This window comes from Hyaena hyaena, unplaced genomic scaffold (genome assembly GCF_003009895.1).
Source record: "Hyaena hyaena isolate Hyena2069 unplaced genomic scaffold, ASM300989v1 scaffold_286, whole genome shotgun sequence".
NCBI classification, from domain to species: Eukaryota; Metazoa; Chordata; class Mammalia; order Carnivora; family Hyaenidae; genus Hyaena; species Hyaena hyaena.
Window position 1 is genome coordinate 928,763 of NW_024080918.1, and position 16,985 is coordinate 945,747.

General features: G+C 39.1%; 1 protein-coding gene across 3 annotated transcripts in view; it reads left to right on the forward strand.

The window, feature by feature from the left end:
• The window catches only part of MCOLN2 (mucolipin TRP cation channel 2), a 62,915-nt gene that overhangs the window by 20,710 nt on the left and 25,220 nt on the right, over positions 1–16,985 (forward strand). For all 3 annotated transcript variants that reach the window (XM_039246913.1, XM_039246914.1, XM_039246916.1), the window contains exons 2-6: positions 3,798–3,957; positions 9,604–9,777; positions 11,507–11,660; positions 16,197–16,272; positions 16,377–16,473. In XM_039246913.1, coding sequence (XP_039102844.1) covers positions 3,798–3,957; positions 9,604–9,777; positions 11,507–11,660; positions 16,197–16,272; positions 16,377–16,473 — 661 coding nt within the window. The remainder of the gene's footprint in view (positions 1–3,797; positions 3,958–9,603; positions 9,778–11,506; positions 11,661–16,196; positions 16,273–16,376; positions 16,474–16,985) is intronic.

The following is a 16,985-nucleotide window of genomic DNA, read 5'->3' on the forward strand; positions in this document are numbered from 1 at the left end:
CCTGGGTGGCTTAGTTGGTTAAGCGTCCGACTTTCGCTTAGGTCATGATCTCACGGTTCGTGGGTTCGAGCCCCGCGTCGGGCTCTGTGCTGACTGCCAGCTCAGAGCCTGGAGCCTGTTTCAGTCTGTGACTCTCTCTCTGACCCTCCCCTGCTCACGCTCTCTCTCTCTCTAGAAATAAATAAATAAAACCTTAAAAAAATATTTAAAAAAAAATGTAGATTCCTTAATGGCCCTCACCCATTAATCCCATCCCCCCTCCCACAACCCCTCCAGTAACCCTGTTTGCTTTCCATATTTATGAGTCTCTTATGTTTTTGTCCCACTCCCTATTTTTAAATGCTTTTTGCTTCCCTTGCCTTATGTTCATCTGTTTTGTATCTTAAAGTCCTCTTATGAGTGAAATCATATGATATTTGTATTTATCTGACTAATTTTGTTTAGTATGATACCCTCACGTCCATCCATGTAGTTGCAAATGGCAAGATTTCATTCTCTCTGATTGCCAAGTAATACTGCATTGTGTGTATATATATTTATATAGCACATATTCTTTATCCATTCATCCATCAATGGACATTTGGGCTCTCTCTATACTTTGGCTATTGTCAATAGTGCTGCTGTAAACATTGGGGTGTATGTGTCCCTTTGAAACAGCACACCTGTATCCCTTGAAATACCTAGTATTGCAATTCCTGGTTCATAGGGTGTTCTATTTTTAACCTTTTGAGGACTCTCCATACTGTTTTCCAGAGTGGCTGTACCAGTTTGCAGTCCCACCAGCAGTGCAAAAGAGATCCTCTTTCTCTGCATCCTCACCAGCATCTGTTGTTATCTGACTTGTTGATTTAGCCATTCTGACAGGTGTGAGGTGGTATCTCATTGTGGTTTTGATTTGTATTTCCCTGATGATGAGTGATGTTGAGCATCGTTTCATGTGTCAGTTGGCCATCTGGATATCTTCATTGGAGAAGTGTCTGTTCATGTCTTTAGCCCATTTCTTCGCTGGGTTATTTGTTTTTTGGGTGTTGAGTTTAATAAATTCTTTGTATACTTTGGATACCAACCCTTTATCTGATGTGTCATTTGCAAGTATCTTCTCCTATTCTTTCGGTTGCCTTTTAGTTTTGCTGATTGTTTCCTTTGCTGTGCAGAAGCTTTTTATTTTGATGAGGTCCCAGTAGTTCATTTTTGCTTTTGTTTCCTTGCCTCTGGCAATGTGTTGAGTAAGAAGTTGCTGTGGCCAAGGTCAAAGAGGTTCTTGCCTGCTTTCTCCTCATGGATTTTGATGGCTTCCTGTCTTACACTTAAGTCTTTCATTGAATGGATTTTGGGCCTTGAATCCTGGCTCCTTCACTTCCCTTTCCCAGAGCTGCAGACTGAAACTTAAGTACATGTGCCCCACTTCTCCAGGTTCTCCACAAGACTAGACCAGGGGTTCCTTGCTCTTAAAAATTCTGTGTTCTTAGAAACATTATTTACAAGCTTATAGGTTTAGAAACTTTCTTAAATTTTTTAGATTTAAATATATTTGACATATAACATTGTACAAATTTCAGGTGTTCAACATGATTTGATACATCTATATACTGTAATATAATGGCCACCATAGCAATAGTCAGCTCCGCTGTCATCTCTCAGAATTATCATTTCTTTTTTGTGGTGGGAATAATTGGAAGATCTAGTCTCGTAGCAAGTTTGATGTTTATAATACAGCACTACTGTTTATATTCACTATATCATGTATTAGATCTCTAGGACTTATTGGTCTACTTCTAATTCTTCAGTCTTTTACAGGTACTTCCTCTACCTCCCCCGCAAAAGAAATATGCATTTTATATCCAGCATCTGACTTCTCTCTTGTCTTTCTTTTTCTTTCCATTTCTTTCTAACCTCCCTCTTCCTCCCCTTTCCTTTCCTCTTTCATACATTCTTACTACTTTTCCCTCCCTTCTTCTTTCCTTCCTCCCTTTTTTCCTTTTTCCTTCCTTCCTTTCTTCCTTCTTTCTTCCTCCTTTCCTTCCTCATTCCTTTCTTCTCCTTCTCCCTTCCCTCCCCTTCCCTCCCCTCCCCTTCCCTCCCCTCCCCTTCCCTCCCCTCCCCTTCCCTCCCCTTCCCTTCCCTCCCCTCCCCTCTCCTCCCCTCCCCTCCCCCCAGCAGGCGAATTCTGAATAACTTAGCCTACTAATTCTGGAAATAGGAGGTCTAAAAATCAATTTAAAGATAGAAAATTATTAACTGAGTGTAAGCCTTAAATAGTCTTAAGCCTTAAAATAGTCTTTCCTTTTCAGTTTTCTTTAAAACTTGTTAATTGAGGTAGATAATGTAGATCTGAAGTCAGTATAAAAATAGATCATTTAGATATTTCAGGTGAAAAGATGCCCCCAAATGACCCCCAATTATAGGAACTTCCCTAGAAATGAGTATCTTGAGTGATTTGCTGAACTTAGTAAAATTTATTCATTAAATTTACCATCAAGACACTTCCTGTTGTAAGAAGCAGAAGTCTAACTCAAACTAGCTTAAGCCCCAAAGAGTATTTATTAGCTCAAATTGAAAGTCTTGGGATGAATGGCTTCAGGTATAGCTGGATCAAGGAACTCAAGTATAGTCATTGGGCTTTGTGTCTATCTTTTGTCTGTTCTGTGTTAGCTCCACTCTCAGGCATGCTCTCTTATGATGGCAAAGTGGTTTTCACAAACTCCAGAAACACCGCCTGTGCTTTAAGTCTATGATCTGCAAACTTTGTTGATTATGTATCCATTGGTAAAAGTTAAGCATATGTTCTCCATGTATTTATATTTATTTATAAATTATATGCCATCATATACTACTGTTATTCTGTTATATTAATTATTAGAAGAGTTCAGGGTTTTTTTGTTTGTTTTTAAGATAAAGAATAAAACAGAGGCACCTGGTGGCTCAGTAGACCATATGACTCTGGATCTCAGGGTAGTGAGTTTGAGCCCCATATTGGGTATAGAATTTACAGAAAATAAAAGATTTAAGTATAAAATACATTAAGAAATTTAAAGAATAAACTAGAAGTACTAATACTTTCTATACTGCCAATGGATTGTTTTGCACACCCCAATTCAGCAACGACTTAAAGGAAAGACCACATCTTTCTCATCAGATATAATCACAGTCTTGTGAACATAACTCATTAGTTCTTTTTGGCCTAGCTTAAGTCACATGCCCATTCCTGAGTCCAGTGTCCTCAAAATAGTAAAAGCAAACTTTACTAGAGTGAGGTGACATAAATATTCATCTAGGCATAAATAGATACTATTCTAACTTTTTAAAGCTATTTACATTTTTGAATTTTATAATCATTGCTATCTTATCAGAAGAAGGGGTATAATCATTCAGTACAGCATTACAGAACACAGATTATCTATTTTCACAGCAATGTAATTCCTTTAGTCTATGCTAAATTTCTGTGATTTCATACCTGGAGTATCATGAAAGCATCCCATCTAGTTTTTGTTAATATTCCAGTGACAAGTGAATGCTATACGTTGACATGTAGGAATTGATGAGTCTTGCAAATAAAATCCTATTCTTACAAATTTTTTGAGAACAGCCATTTTCAACAAGATGAAAAACTATGTGGAAAGGCAAGAGATAGAGGGCCCTGAATAATTTTCGGATTTCTAAAGAGAAAACGAGGTCACTGGTTGGAGAGAGAATTTTGCTTGTAAGAATGGGTAGAGAACATGAACAGAAAGCATTCTTCGGAAACTTTCTGATGAACAAGATGTTCTGCTTATTTAACAATTGGTCTTGTGTGGCAGAAATGCAATGGCGCATCTTGATTCTGAGGTGAAAGAAGAATGTCTGAGGGAAGACCTGAAGTTTTACTTCATGAACCCTTGTGAAAAATACCGAGCCCGACACCAGATTCCCTGGAAGCTAGGATTGCAGATTTTGAAGATAGTTATGGTCACCACACAGGTAATTCATATTATCAGTTTGTTCATTTTTTTCCCTTACTACAAGATGAAATGGTTTTCAGGTGTTCCGCCCTTGACTTCTGTTCTGAAAAGTCCACACTCAAGTTCATAAAACTGTAAAATCATGTTGACTCTGGAGGGCAGAGGGTAGGTTGAAGTTCAGTTTTGATGAGGACTGGGTTTTAGTAAGGGATTATGAGGTAAATACAGATAAATTGTAGATCCGTATAAAATAGTAGACCTATATGTGGCTGGGGGGTGTGGGTGGGCTTCTAGATCTGAATGAAGTGTTTAGACTGGCAAAGTTTGCTCAATTCAGAGTGATTGTGTCCTTCAGATTTCTCATCTTCATTCAAATATACTTCATTTAAATACACTTTTGAAATCTGCATTTTTGACTATTTTGTCTTGGGACTTAACAGAATGCTGTTTACCTTCCATCAGTAGCCAAGTACTCTAAGTAACTTCTTACCTACTCCCCACCCCATCTAGCAGGAGCATACAGAGGCTACATTGGGATCTTCTTTTGAATTTCATATTTTTTAAAAGTTATTTATTAATTTATTTTTGAGAAAGAGAGAGAGAGGAGCCCAAGCAGGCTCTACACTGTCAGCACAGAACCCGATGCGGGGCTTGAACTCATGAACCATGAGATCATGACCTGAGTTGAAATCAAGAGTCAGACGCTTAACCAACTGAGCCACCCAGATGCCCCTCATATTGTTGAGACTTTATTACCAGCATCACTATGGCCATCAAAGTTGTCATCTAGTTTTTGAGACTGTGGTTTAGAACCAGTTTCATGGAGGCCCCTCTCTACATAACTACATTTAAAATGTGTGCCCTTTTAAAAAATCTACTGATTTGGGGTATTTGGTTTCATTGACAAATAATTCTGTTATCTGTGTAAAGATGTTTATAAATATTTTATCTCTAGGGGCACCTGGGTGGTTCAGCTGGCTGAGCATCTGACTGTTGATTTTAGCTCAGGTCATGATCCCAGGGTTGTGGGATCGAGCCCCATGTAAAGCTCCATGCTGAGCATGGAGCTTGTTTGAGATTCTCTCTCTCTCCCTCTGTCCCTCTCCTCTACTTGCTCTTTCTCTCTAAAAAATAAAAATAAAAAATAAACAATATTTAAAAATTTTTTAAAAAGATGTTATTTCCAGAACACAAAAATAAATGTCTTTCTAAAAATATTTTCATATAGTTTTAGAAATGAAGTTTCTCTGTAACTGAAGTTACATCATTATTCTGTGATCATAATGAGATCTTTTCACTGCATGACATGCTTTGCAGTACATCGGTAACCAAGTTGCTTTAAAAGAAATAAGCTTGAAAAAAACAACCAACAAAATTGAGATACAGGGTCACTGTTATATGGGTATGCTTGACTTTTTCCATTTAAAAATGTTTTCATTTTAATCTTCGGTTTTGAAGTTTTAATTTTGGCATCCTATAAAGTAGGTGCATTATTAGTATTACATGGAAGGAGGAGAAATAATGTCCCCTTTCTTCCATTGGTTGGTTTTAATTGTTTCCTACTTTCTTCTCTGACCAAACCAGTTTTCCCTTCAGCTTCTTGGTCTCTTGATGCCGCTAGAACCCTGGCTTATCCAGGCATAGAACATCACCATCTTTGACTTAACTTATTTGTCCTGAAATCTACTAAATTCCCTGGATTCTTCCTTCAAAGCTGTGTCTACTTATGTTTTGCCAAACTCACTATCTTCTTTCTCTGGCACACTCTCATCTTGTTAATTTAAAGTATGTTTGAAGCACAATCTATGCTCTGTATTCTGTTGGGAATATAGCTGTCAATACATTACTGCTGCTAAAATATAACATAGCACCTAGGGTAGCATCGCCATGTGCCAGGCACAGGTGCTTTATGTGTGTTAACTCATTTCATCATCACGGCAACCTTGGGAGATGGGGTCAGTTACTGCTTCCTTCTTCTGGAAATGGGGCCAAAGAGAGGAAGTAATCTGATTATGGACATTCTGTTGGTGAGTAGTAGAGTTGGATGGGAGCCCCTTGGTCTGACTCTGGAGTCTGCATTCTTATTCTCAGATTGTTTTTATTCCAGACATGGGTCCTATTCTCATTGTGTAGTCTAGGAATGCACACAAGTTAACTAGGCTGCTTCCAGACTTTGTCTTGTGCCTCCCTTTCTTATCTACGTACACACCAGTCTGTTAAATACTAATAGCAAATGAATTCTTCTTAGAATGCCTTCATTGGGTCACTCTCTTGCTCAGAAACTTTTGTGGTTACACATTTTCCCAAAGAAGAAAATCTTGACTGTGAGCTTGGAATTTAGATTTCCCCAGCCTCCTTCAACTTGCCTTTCCAATGGGCTTCCATCTGCTATCTCCTCCCCAGGTCCCATTCAGTGGATGCACCCAGGGATTCTCATCCCTGCCCTGTTTGTTCCACCAAGTCCTGAGTGGATTTTTTTCTCCATCATCTTGCAGATGCCATTGGAAGTCCCTCACTAGTCTGGCCTGACCACTCAACACGTGGCTTTCCTTGGCACACTAGTACCCCTTGCTGTCTGTCTCACTGCTTTCACTTTTAGTAGACTGTTTCTGAGAATTGACAGTTTAGTTTTTGTGTGAGTGTACCCTTTCCCCCCTGACAAAGTTGAGAGGGAGTCAACTTTTGCTCCGCTGGAGGATCATTCTAAGTTTTGCTACCTGGGTGAGATCTAATTGGAGCAGATTTCTCAAATACCTTTTCTTCTTTCAAATCCCACTTGTCCCTCCTCCTCTTTTTTTTTTTTTTTTTTTTTTTTGGCTCTTAGCACTCCATCCTTAAGTCTAATGGGACGGGTGGCATTTATCAGGGTTGTAGAGAAACTTTTTTAAAAAAGATATTCCTATTCTGTGTTCTTCAGTAATTTATAATCTTGAGAGAGGTATCCACATTCTTTTGCTAGTTCTACGCTTTCCCTCCCATATTCTTTGTACATTTTTAGAACAGTATCTTGTTTTTACCTGGTACAGAATATTTTCTCCTACACTCATTTCATAATCAGGTCTTACATTCATAATCTTTACCAGGCTGCACTTAATGTGTAAGAAGTTTTCTGTCTTATATCATAGTTTCAGCAAATCTTAAGTTCTAGTTAGTGGGGCTAGGGAACGTTTTTATGTCAACTATTTGACCAATCCCATCATCTCCTTACTCTTGCTCCACAGGGAGGGTTTGGTTTTTCTCGTAGCAGCACCGGGACTTATGATCTCCTCCCTAGGGCTTCTCTTCTCTACTAACAGATGCTTTGAAAATCTCAACCGTAACCAGATGCTGGGCCACACAGGTGGATGGATCTTAGCTTGTTCTCTGAATAATAGAATGGAGAAGATTTCTTGTTCTTGATGCCAGATGGGGGTGGTTCCGAGCAGAGATTACACCTTCATGTTCTGTCATTCCCAAAGTTGAGTTGAGTTTAAATAAGGTAGCTTAAAATGTCAACAAATAGTATGCCACTTTCTTGGTCAAGTTATCCATTCTTGATAATGGGTGTGTTTGTGTGTGTGTGTGTGTGTGTGTGTGTGTACGTGCACACGTGCGCACACGTTTTGAAGCTGCAGTGTGAGTATGGGAGGAATGGGTTGAATATCCCTGCTTCTCAAGTTAAGTTGGCAGTATCTCTGTTTGAGAAGAGTGGCCAGGTGGTCGAAAGGACAAACATGTAAGCCTAACAGATTTATTTGTGTCCTCACTCTGACACTTTCTAGCTGTTCCAACCTGGATAAATTCCTTGACTTCAGATTGCACGTGTGTAAAATGGGATTATATTCATCAACAGATTCAGTATTTGACTCTGGCATTGTGATGGGCACTATTCCAGTTCCTGAGTAATGGGGGAACAAAGAAAAAAAAATCCCGTCCTTATGGATCCCAGTGTAATATCCTCCTCATTGGGTATTAGAGAATTAAGTAAAAAAATAATAAGAAATTTTAGACACAGTCCCTGTCACTCAGCAGTAAGAGCTGTTATTCAACACCATGCACCTTGATCTTGCTTACATTATATCCCAGCCCAGCAGAGTAAGCACTCAGCAAAATTTGATGGAAGAACTTAATTCATGTGTGTGTATACCAGGCTTTTTTCATTTGTGTATTAGTTGTTAGTAAAACTTTGAAACAATCATGTTTGTATTGTTCCCTGGTTTACTTATGGCTTTCAAAAAGCAATCTGACCTTTTCTGACATCTCTTACAGGCACCACTGACAGATGTCATGTGCTTGGAAAAGCCTTTAGCTTTCAATTGCCTAATTTCCAGCACAGGTTGGATAATGTGGGGCTTCTTATCTGATATTTTCCTTAGACTGGCTGGGCTTTAACAATTGCTCAATCCTTTAAGTTGGTATTTGAGGAATGTGACCTGGTGAGGCTTAGATGCTAATTAATGTCATCTAAGTACATTCTCAAACAGTAGTTGCAGTTCTGGGAAGCTAGCACCTAAATTCTTTTCCATAAGAAGAATCTCAAAGACAGATTCTTCAACGGAGGGAAATTGTATAGCATAGTCAAGTGACTTTGGAGTTAGACCTGGCTTAATCCTGGTTAGGTGCCTTAGTCTAGAAGGAAACTGTGGCTCAGTCTCAGTTTCCACATATGTAGAGTGAGGATAACCATGGTGATATCCCCTTATTGTTGTATTAGTAACTGAGAGTAATACAGTAAAGTGCCTGGAGTATAATAAATGCTGAAAAATGGTAGCTTATTCAACCTTTTTAAAAAATTAGGCAAAGTTTAAAAGATAAAGGGTAAAAATCACTAAAAAATAATATGTATGTTGGCATGTGCAGACTAACATTTGTTTCATCTGAAAGATTCATGAGCTGATATCTTGTTCAGTGTCATACAGTCTATCATATCCAACCATGGGTTGACATCAAATAGCAGAAGAGCCACAGTCATCTAGTGGGACCTGCTGAAGAAACAGAGTCCCGAATCGTTTTGGGTACTTGTGGGATGAAGACTTGGGGCAACATTTTTGGACTTGTATTGTCTTATAAAGCAGATGACAAGATGAAGTGAGTAGATGGGGAAGGGTGTGGGGGACAGGGATTATGAAGGTTTGACTTGTCTTCTGCCGTTTGTGTTTGTGTGCACACGTGTGCGTGCATGCATGCATGAAAAACAGGGAGAGAGAGGTTGTTGATGGATGTAGCTGTGTGTGTAATTTCCTGGGTTTCTTTTGGTAAACATTTAGTGCTTGCTAATGTTCCCCGTTTACTGGATTCCAAGAAGGCAGGGAGAATACATTCCCTCCTGGTAAAGAGAGCCCTTGGTGTCTACACTTGAGCTAGGATACAACATAAGGGAGAAGATGTAGGAGTTTTATCACCAGAAGGTGGGTGCTTGGTGACAGTGAATGGGTTTGACCTCAGGGAGATAAAGCAAGCCCAGTGGTAATTTCCTCTAAATTTACACTGTTTTGAATTGCTGATATAGCTTGACGAGGTTCTTCTTCTTTGGGACTTGTATTTTGAGATTGATGTGGTTAGTATTCACCAAAGCAGTGAGATTTTTCTTGCTGATGCTTATGAGGGGTTGATGATAATAAGAATGCATTTGCCTGCCCTGGTAAATGGTAAAAATTACATCTTCCTATTTGATTTCCTTTTCTAGCTAATTCGTTTTGGCTTAAGTAACCAGCTGGTGGTTGCTTTCAAAGAAGAGAACACTGTTGCCTTTAAGCACTTGTTTCTGAAAGGATATTCTGGCACAGATGAAGATGACTACAGTTGCAGTGTATATACCCAAGAGGATGCCTATGAAAGCATCTTTTTTGCTCTCAATCAGGCAAGTGTTTTGTTGTGAATGACCTACGCTTTAAGAATATATTGACACTTGACCTTGTTGTTTTAGCAACAAAAATTATACATGTATTAAAATATTCTAATTTAAATTGTGCACAGTCTGTCAAAAAATGTTCATTGTTATTTCTCTGGCTACATTTCCATGCAATAGCTTTTTCCTGCTTAAAATTTTTCTTGAAGATTTATATTTTTTATTTGTCCCCTTATACCCACTACTTTTGGGAGATTATTCCAGTTCAAATAGCCGAGAGTAGATTTATAATCTCAGGTTTGATGAATGAGATATCAAATCTAAGATTCCAGGGTCTCAGTTTTGATGTCTTACCATCAATAAGCCTAGCTGAATCTTAAGAATATAGAGTAGGATAGGATACAGTTGTATCCAAGCAGGTATTGAGAAACCAAATTGATGGGCCTGATGAACACATTTAGGGGAAAGAAATCATTATTCTTATTTTTTTTTCATTCAAGAAATATTTGGGTGCTTAGTATGTACGACTACTGTTCTAGACACTGGGAATACATCATGAATAAATGAACAAAAGTCCTGTTCTTATAGAACCTAATTCTGGAGGAGAGAGCCAGACAAATAAAGTGAAATGGATAGCAGTGAATGCTAGCTCCCTGAAAACACCACCTGGAAAACATGTTGATAGAACTGAGCTTGTTGACAGAAATAAGGGAGATACTCCCTTGACTACTCATTAGTGCCTTGGGTGAAAGGGCAAAGTCCAGATACAGATTTTGAAGTCTGATTTAAAGTCGGTCTTTCAATGTGAGGGGAGAGCCCCAGTACAGTTGGGTAAAGACATGATGCGATGATTTCAGATTGGTGGACGCAGCAAGGTGAGGCTTTGTGGGGAGAGGGGTGTGGTTCCAAAGAGTCTTGGAGTGAATTAGACTAAATCTTCACATTGATGACGGGTCTAAATGAGTTGTTTTGGATGTTCCTGAAATAAACAATAGAGTTATTTGTACTGTTATGTTCCTGGACAAAAGTTTCCTGGAATGATAAAGTCATGTTGATGGAGCCCTGTTAGTGCAGGTAGGCAGATGGTAGTGTTATGTTAACAAGAGCTACTGTAAGTTCACGTAAGATAATGTAAGTTGTGTTCATTACCGTGAGTTGTGGGGCGTAGATGGCTTGAGTCCTCAGCGGTAGGTCAGAAAGTGATAACTTCTATGAAAGAAAGCAGAGGAGGAGATTGGCAGTACCTGGTGGAGCGTGCATGCTGCTGATGGATGTTTGCCACTTTCACTAGATGGTAAGGAAAAGGCCTCACTGAAGTGGAGATATTTGACTCAATATCTGAAGGAGTGAACCAGCAGATAGATAACTTGGGGTTCTAGGCAGGAGGAACAGCAAAGGTCCAGGTAGGAATGTGCCTGGCGAGCTCCAGGAAGTGCCTAGAGGCCAGCGTGGCTTTGGAAGGTGGGGGTTGGAGCCAGGGGACAGTAGTCTGCTGCGAGGTCAGGGCACCCACCTCACTGAGAGCCTCTGCCAGCATGTTTACTGGAGTTCTGAGCTCCATGAGGCTGTGTGCTTCCTGCTCAACCTGAGAAAATCACCCTGTGGTATTTTACACGGGGGAGTTCTATGGAGGGCTTTGATATAAACAATTTAAAACAGCTAAAAGTGTATTCCGTATGCTGTAACTTCTGATGAAACTCTTGAAAGCTCATAAGTATTTTTATTTAACTATTTTTAATAGTATCATCAGCTAAAGAACATATCCCTGGGGACCCTTGGTTATGGAGAAAATGAAGACAATAGGATTGGCTTAAAAGTCTGTAAACAACATTACAAGAAAGGGACCATGTTTCCTTCTAATGAGACACTGAATATTGACAGCGACATTGAAATAGGTAATGCAGTGATCATTTCATTATGTGCCTTTATCATCTTCTGTGGTAAGAACAAACCCAGTTAGCTCATGTGCTGACAACCCAAATGGATCAACTTTACTTTGGTGACCGCTAACTTAGTTGGGGCTTTAACATGTGCCTACAAAGGGCGTCACCTCAGGAGACTGCAGGTCTACTGCCATAGGACTGGGGAGAATTTATAGAACTTCTTGGTACAAGTCAAGATTGTTTGGGGGGGGTGCCGGAAATTGAGGTAAATGCACAGGTGTTTCCTGTTTGTTAAGGTTTTTTCCTCCATGAGGAGGCAGTTAGACTTTTGGGGAAAAGATCTATATTTATAAATGAAATAATGTATGTTAAAACATTTGATGCTCTTGCTATTATATGTTAAATACATTAATGTTCTTCAAAGATGAATTGTAGTTAGCAACTCATTTCCTGTTTCAGGAGATCCTTGGCAGAAAGTCTGTATCTAATCAAGTAGAATTATTTTGTGCCATTCTGTTAAGAATTTAAAAGCACATTATATGTAAATACAAAGTGATTGACTTAAGGCTCTGGGAGTTTTGTCATTCATTTAACAAATCTCTACTGTATACCTACCATGCCCACTGCACTTCCTGTTTTATGTACTGGAGTTATGTACTACAAAGATTAATCAGTCATGACTCCTCAAGAAGCGAACAGTTCTGGAACAGTATCAGTGGCTAAGCGAGCTGTTCCTACGGACGTGAGTCATAGGAGCATTTTAACTGTGAGATGGTTTTACGAAAAAGAGAGCATCACATGGTTCATTTGACCATGTTTCCTACAATCCAATTTAGGACACTTTGGTAAAATAATAGAAGACCACCTCTATAAAACAGACGTTCCGAGGGGTGCCTGGGTGGTTTGGTCGGTTAAACGTCTGACTCTTGATCTCAGCTCAGGTCTTGATCTCAAGGTCATGAGTTCAAGCCCTGCATTGGGCTCTGTACTGGGCATGGTGCCTACTTAAAACAAAACAAAACAAAACAAAACAGGTTCTGAGTCTGTTTCCACAGGCTTCCTGTTCAGAATCTCGTCATGAGTAAATGTGTCCCATGCTCTTGACTCTGAAGGAAGCACACCATAAGCCAATACCATCAGAGGTCCCAGGTTGCTTTCAGAGATCATCAGGGTGTCAGCCAGTGGCTTGGTTCTGTGGCCAGCAGCCTTGAAATGCCCCTTGTCCTCTTAAAAATGTGTGACTTAATTAAATGCATCTTACAGCTGTTTTCCAATGATTTATCTGTCGTTTTCCTCAATTGATTTTTCTTGGAAAACTGATTAAAGAAATGTGGCCAAAGTCAGTATCAGTGGCTAGGCAGGACAGGCAGTGTCATGCAGCAGGATTTATTACCTGACCACGGGGCAGCTGTGTCCTTGTTCATTTTCCTTCTACCAGAATATGGAATCGTTTTAACCAAATAGAAAGAAATTGGTTTTAATTTGACTTTATTTTAAGAGAGACTGGTTTAGCAAGTTAATTGTATTTTTGACTTATTAAATGTAACTTGTCAGAGAGAACCTTTTGACATATCTATTCAAAAGATGTAAAGAATGTTCTTAAAATACTTTATGCTGCATTTTAGACTTTCTTTTTCTCAGACACATTGGAGGAAGCCTGCACATGATAGAAACAGGAATTGAGTTAGACTTCATTGGTGAGGCATTATTGTTTATGGAGGTGAACTAGCAGAAACTGTTCTAGATCACCTATTCATGAGTTTTGCATCATCTTTATTATTAAGATAATCATCCTCTGGTGTGCTGAATGCAGAGCTCAGCCTGCGTACCTACTTTCTCTGTGGATCTATATTTAGTTGCATGACTGATTGTACAGTTCCAGCTAAGTGTTTCCCTTAATTCATGCCGTGGGCATATCTTGCCTCTAGACCTATAGCTTTACAGTTTAGACTCACTGGGGGGACTGTTTTAAATCCTGCTTTTAAAAATGTTTTTACAACATTTAGATGGCTGTCATTCTAATATAGTAGTGCTTCATTTTCTGAAACACAGATTTTGAATTTCTTATGTTCTCTTTTTTACATGTTTTCAGCATGAGACATTATGACTATTTCATCATTTTCCTTTTTTTTTTTTTTTTCCAGAACATATATCCTCTGCCTTCCTTTATCTCTAAGAGGGTTGTTATTTCATTCGCTGGAGTATTTTGCCCTGTAAATGAGGTTCTTTGCACGATGAGGCTGCTACTCTAATACCAGTTTGTTTTTTCTCAGATTTCATGTTTTACTTAGGTCTTTTGACATCTTGAGAAAAAAACCTCAGTTCTTAGGTTTTGCTACCATCAGGTGTTTGGTGGTCTCATTAGCAGTGACTGTGACATCAGGAGACATCGGAGAGTTCTGAATGTGTCTTTAGAGAAAGTGTAACTCCAAAATTAAAATTACAAAATTTGAGGAGCGCCTGGGTGGCTCAGTCAGTTAAGCATCCGACTTCAGCACAGGTCATGATCTCATGGTTCATGAGTTCAAGGCCCGCACCAGGCTCCGTGCTGACAGCTCAGAGCCTGGAGCCTGCTTTGGCTTCGATGTCTCCCTCTCTCTCTGCTCTTCCCCTACTAAAGCTCTGTCTCTCTTTCTCTCAAAAATAAATGAACATAAAAAATATTTTAAAAATTACAAAATTTGAATAACCGAATAGACTTTACTAGGTGAATTTTACATATAGTATAAAATTAACTAACTAATGCTTTTGTATTTCTCTAAATCTAAGATGCCATCAATGTTTTCTAAGACTGCTGTTTTAGAGAGAGAGGCAAACCACAAGAGACTCTTAAATACAGAGAACAAACTGAGGGTTTATGGGGTTGGGGGGATTGGGCTAAATGACTGATGGACGTTAAGGAGGGTACTTGTTGGCATGAGCGCTGGGTGTCTTATGTAAGAGATGAATCACTGGGTCCTACTCCTGAAACCAAGATGGCGCTGTATGTTAACTAACTTGAAAATAAATTAATAATAATAAAAAAAGACTCCTCCATTTTAGAGATATTTAAAAGTGAAAAGAATAAATCTCTTAGAGTGAAATACAGAAGAAAAAAACCTAGGGGAGTATCTGGCACATAGATTTTGAACATGTTCCTTTTCTTTTCAGAATATAGCCACTTGGCTCAAATCAATTTAGTTTAAATGTTTTGTTTTGTTTTCTTTTTTTTTTAATTTAAATAAGAATGTTAGAGGTAGAAGGACCTTACGGACCATCAGTTTGGCATTCATTTTATAGTTGAGGAACTGGTGCTCAGTCGCTCTAGGTAGCTAAGCTAAGGTCATAACTGATCTAGCAATGGTAGGTCTTTGCTGCTCCAAGCCCAGTGGGAGAAGAAGTGGCTTAAAGAATCAGCCATCAAGTCTACTGAGATTCTAGAGCACCTTCTGAGTACCAGGCACTGCTAGAGGCCAGGCATTTTCATTTCAAAGGCAGCAGGAAAGGGCAGGAGTCCATCAGGCTGGCTTCCCACCAGTTCTGTGTCAGAGCTCTGTGACCTTGAAAGGCACTCCTTGTTTCTAGACCTGCTTGCTTTTCCTGTCAAGGTGGCGAGTTACACACTGATGAGACTATTTTTATGTGAGGTTGTTAGAATCATTCTTTTATAGTTAACAGCTCATAATTTGTTTTTACTTAAATGTATGTATTTTTTCTCTCTCGTTTTTATTTTGAAAAGCATCAGACTTAACAGAAAACTTGCAAAACAGCTCAAAGATTTCCTTGTATACTCTTCGTCTAGATTTTCCAAAGGCTAATGTTTTACTGCATTTGTTTTATCGTTCTTCCAATGTATAAATATTTCTCCCGAAATGTCTGAAAATAAGGTACAGACATGATGTCTCTTTACCTGTAAATACTTCAGTGTACATTTCCCCCAAACATGAACATTCTCCTACATAACCATGTTCATGTTCAAAAGCATGAATGAACATGGATACAACACTGACATATACAAATGCTATTCACATTTCATCAATTGTCCTGTTCTTTATAGAAAAGGAAAATGCCCTCCCATGGGCACCCCCCTCCCCATGTGCCCATTCCACACACCCCCTGCCACCTTCCTGATCCAAGATCACATAATGCAGTTAGTTGTCAAATCACTTTAGTGTCCTTTAATCTAGGGCAAAATAAAGTTTCTTAGCCCTTACTTTTAAATGACCTTGACATTTTAAGAGAGTAGAATATTCCTCACTGGGTTCTTCTGTTTGACTTGATTGAGGTTATGCATTTTGGGCAGGAATACTACACAAACAGTAAGTTATTTCAGGAGGAGCATGACGTCTATTTATCCCCTTACTGGGAATGTTAACTTTCATCACGTGGTTCGAGGGATAGTTCCAGATTCTCTCCTGGAAAGTTACTGGTTTTGTTACAGTAAATACAGATTTTGTGGGGAGATACTTCGTAACTTTTCAGCATCCTGCTTCTCAGCACACCTTGTCCCCCACTCCTTTTAGCATTTGATTCTTGCCTGAAACAATCTTTCTTGTCTCCTTGCCCTAGATTGTGTTCACTTAGACCTCTCCACGTCCCTGCAGGAGTGGAAGAACTCGTCATTCTTCAGACTGGAATTTTATCGGTAAATACCTTTTTAAGTCTCCTTTCCCAGGAGATAGGGATGGGTAAAGCAGTGTAGGATAGTAAGAGTATGACAATTTTTACCTTGTAATATTTTTTATTCAGGCTCTTACAAGTTGAAATTTCCTTTCACCTCAAAGGCATTGACCTACAGACGATTCACTCCCGAGAGTTACCAGACTGTTACGTCTTTCATAATATGGCAAGTATCTGTCTTACTGAAGCTGGTTTTTATTATTTTTTCTCTACTCCTGTTGTAGATGCCAAGTGTAAAACACACCAGCCTGTACAGGTGTGTTAGAGGCAGTGGTGTTTAAAACAGCTTAATGACACTTTCTAACATTGTTCATCCAGAGGCCATTATTTTGGAAAATGAAGGAAGCCCTTTTCAGCTTTTTAAAGCCAGATTTCTGGGTTGGAAAGAGGAATTTTCAAAATTGGCTTTGACCTCTCACTCCTCTTATACATTAGAAAAAAAAGTTTATGACAAGTGTTTTAAGTGTCTAGGGTGTTTATCCTACTTTCAGAGGGAAGGTCTTTGCAACTATTGTAGCAAATGTTTTCAAACCTCAAGGCAGACTTCCCCCTTGATCTGAGGGCCAGTCTACAAAGGATTAGTTGTTACTTCCTTTATTTTGAAAGAAGATATGTGCAGAAGAAGAGAATGTATTCACATCTGTGGGGAGAGTAACTTGCCTTCTCATTTCGTGGGGT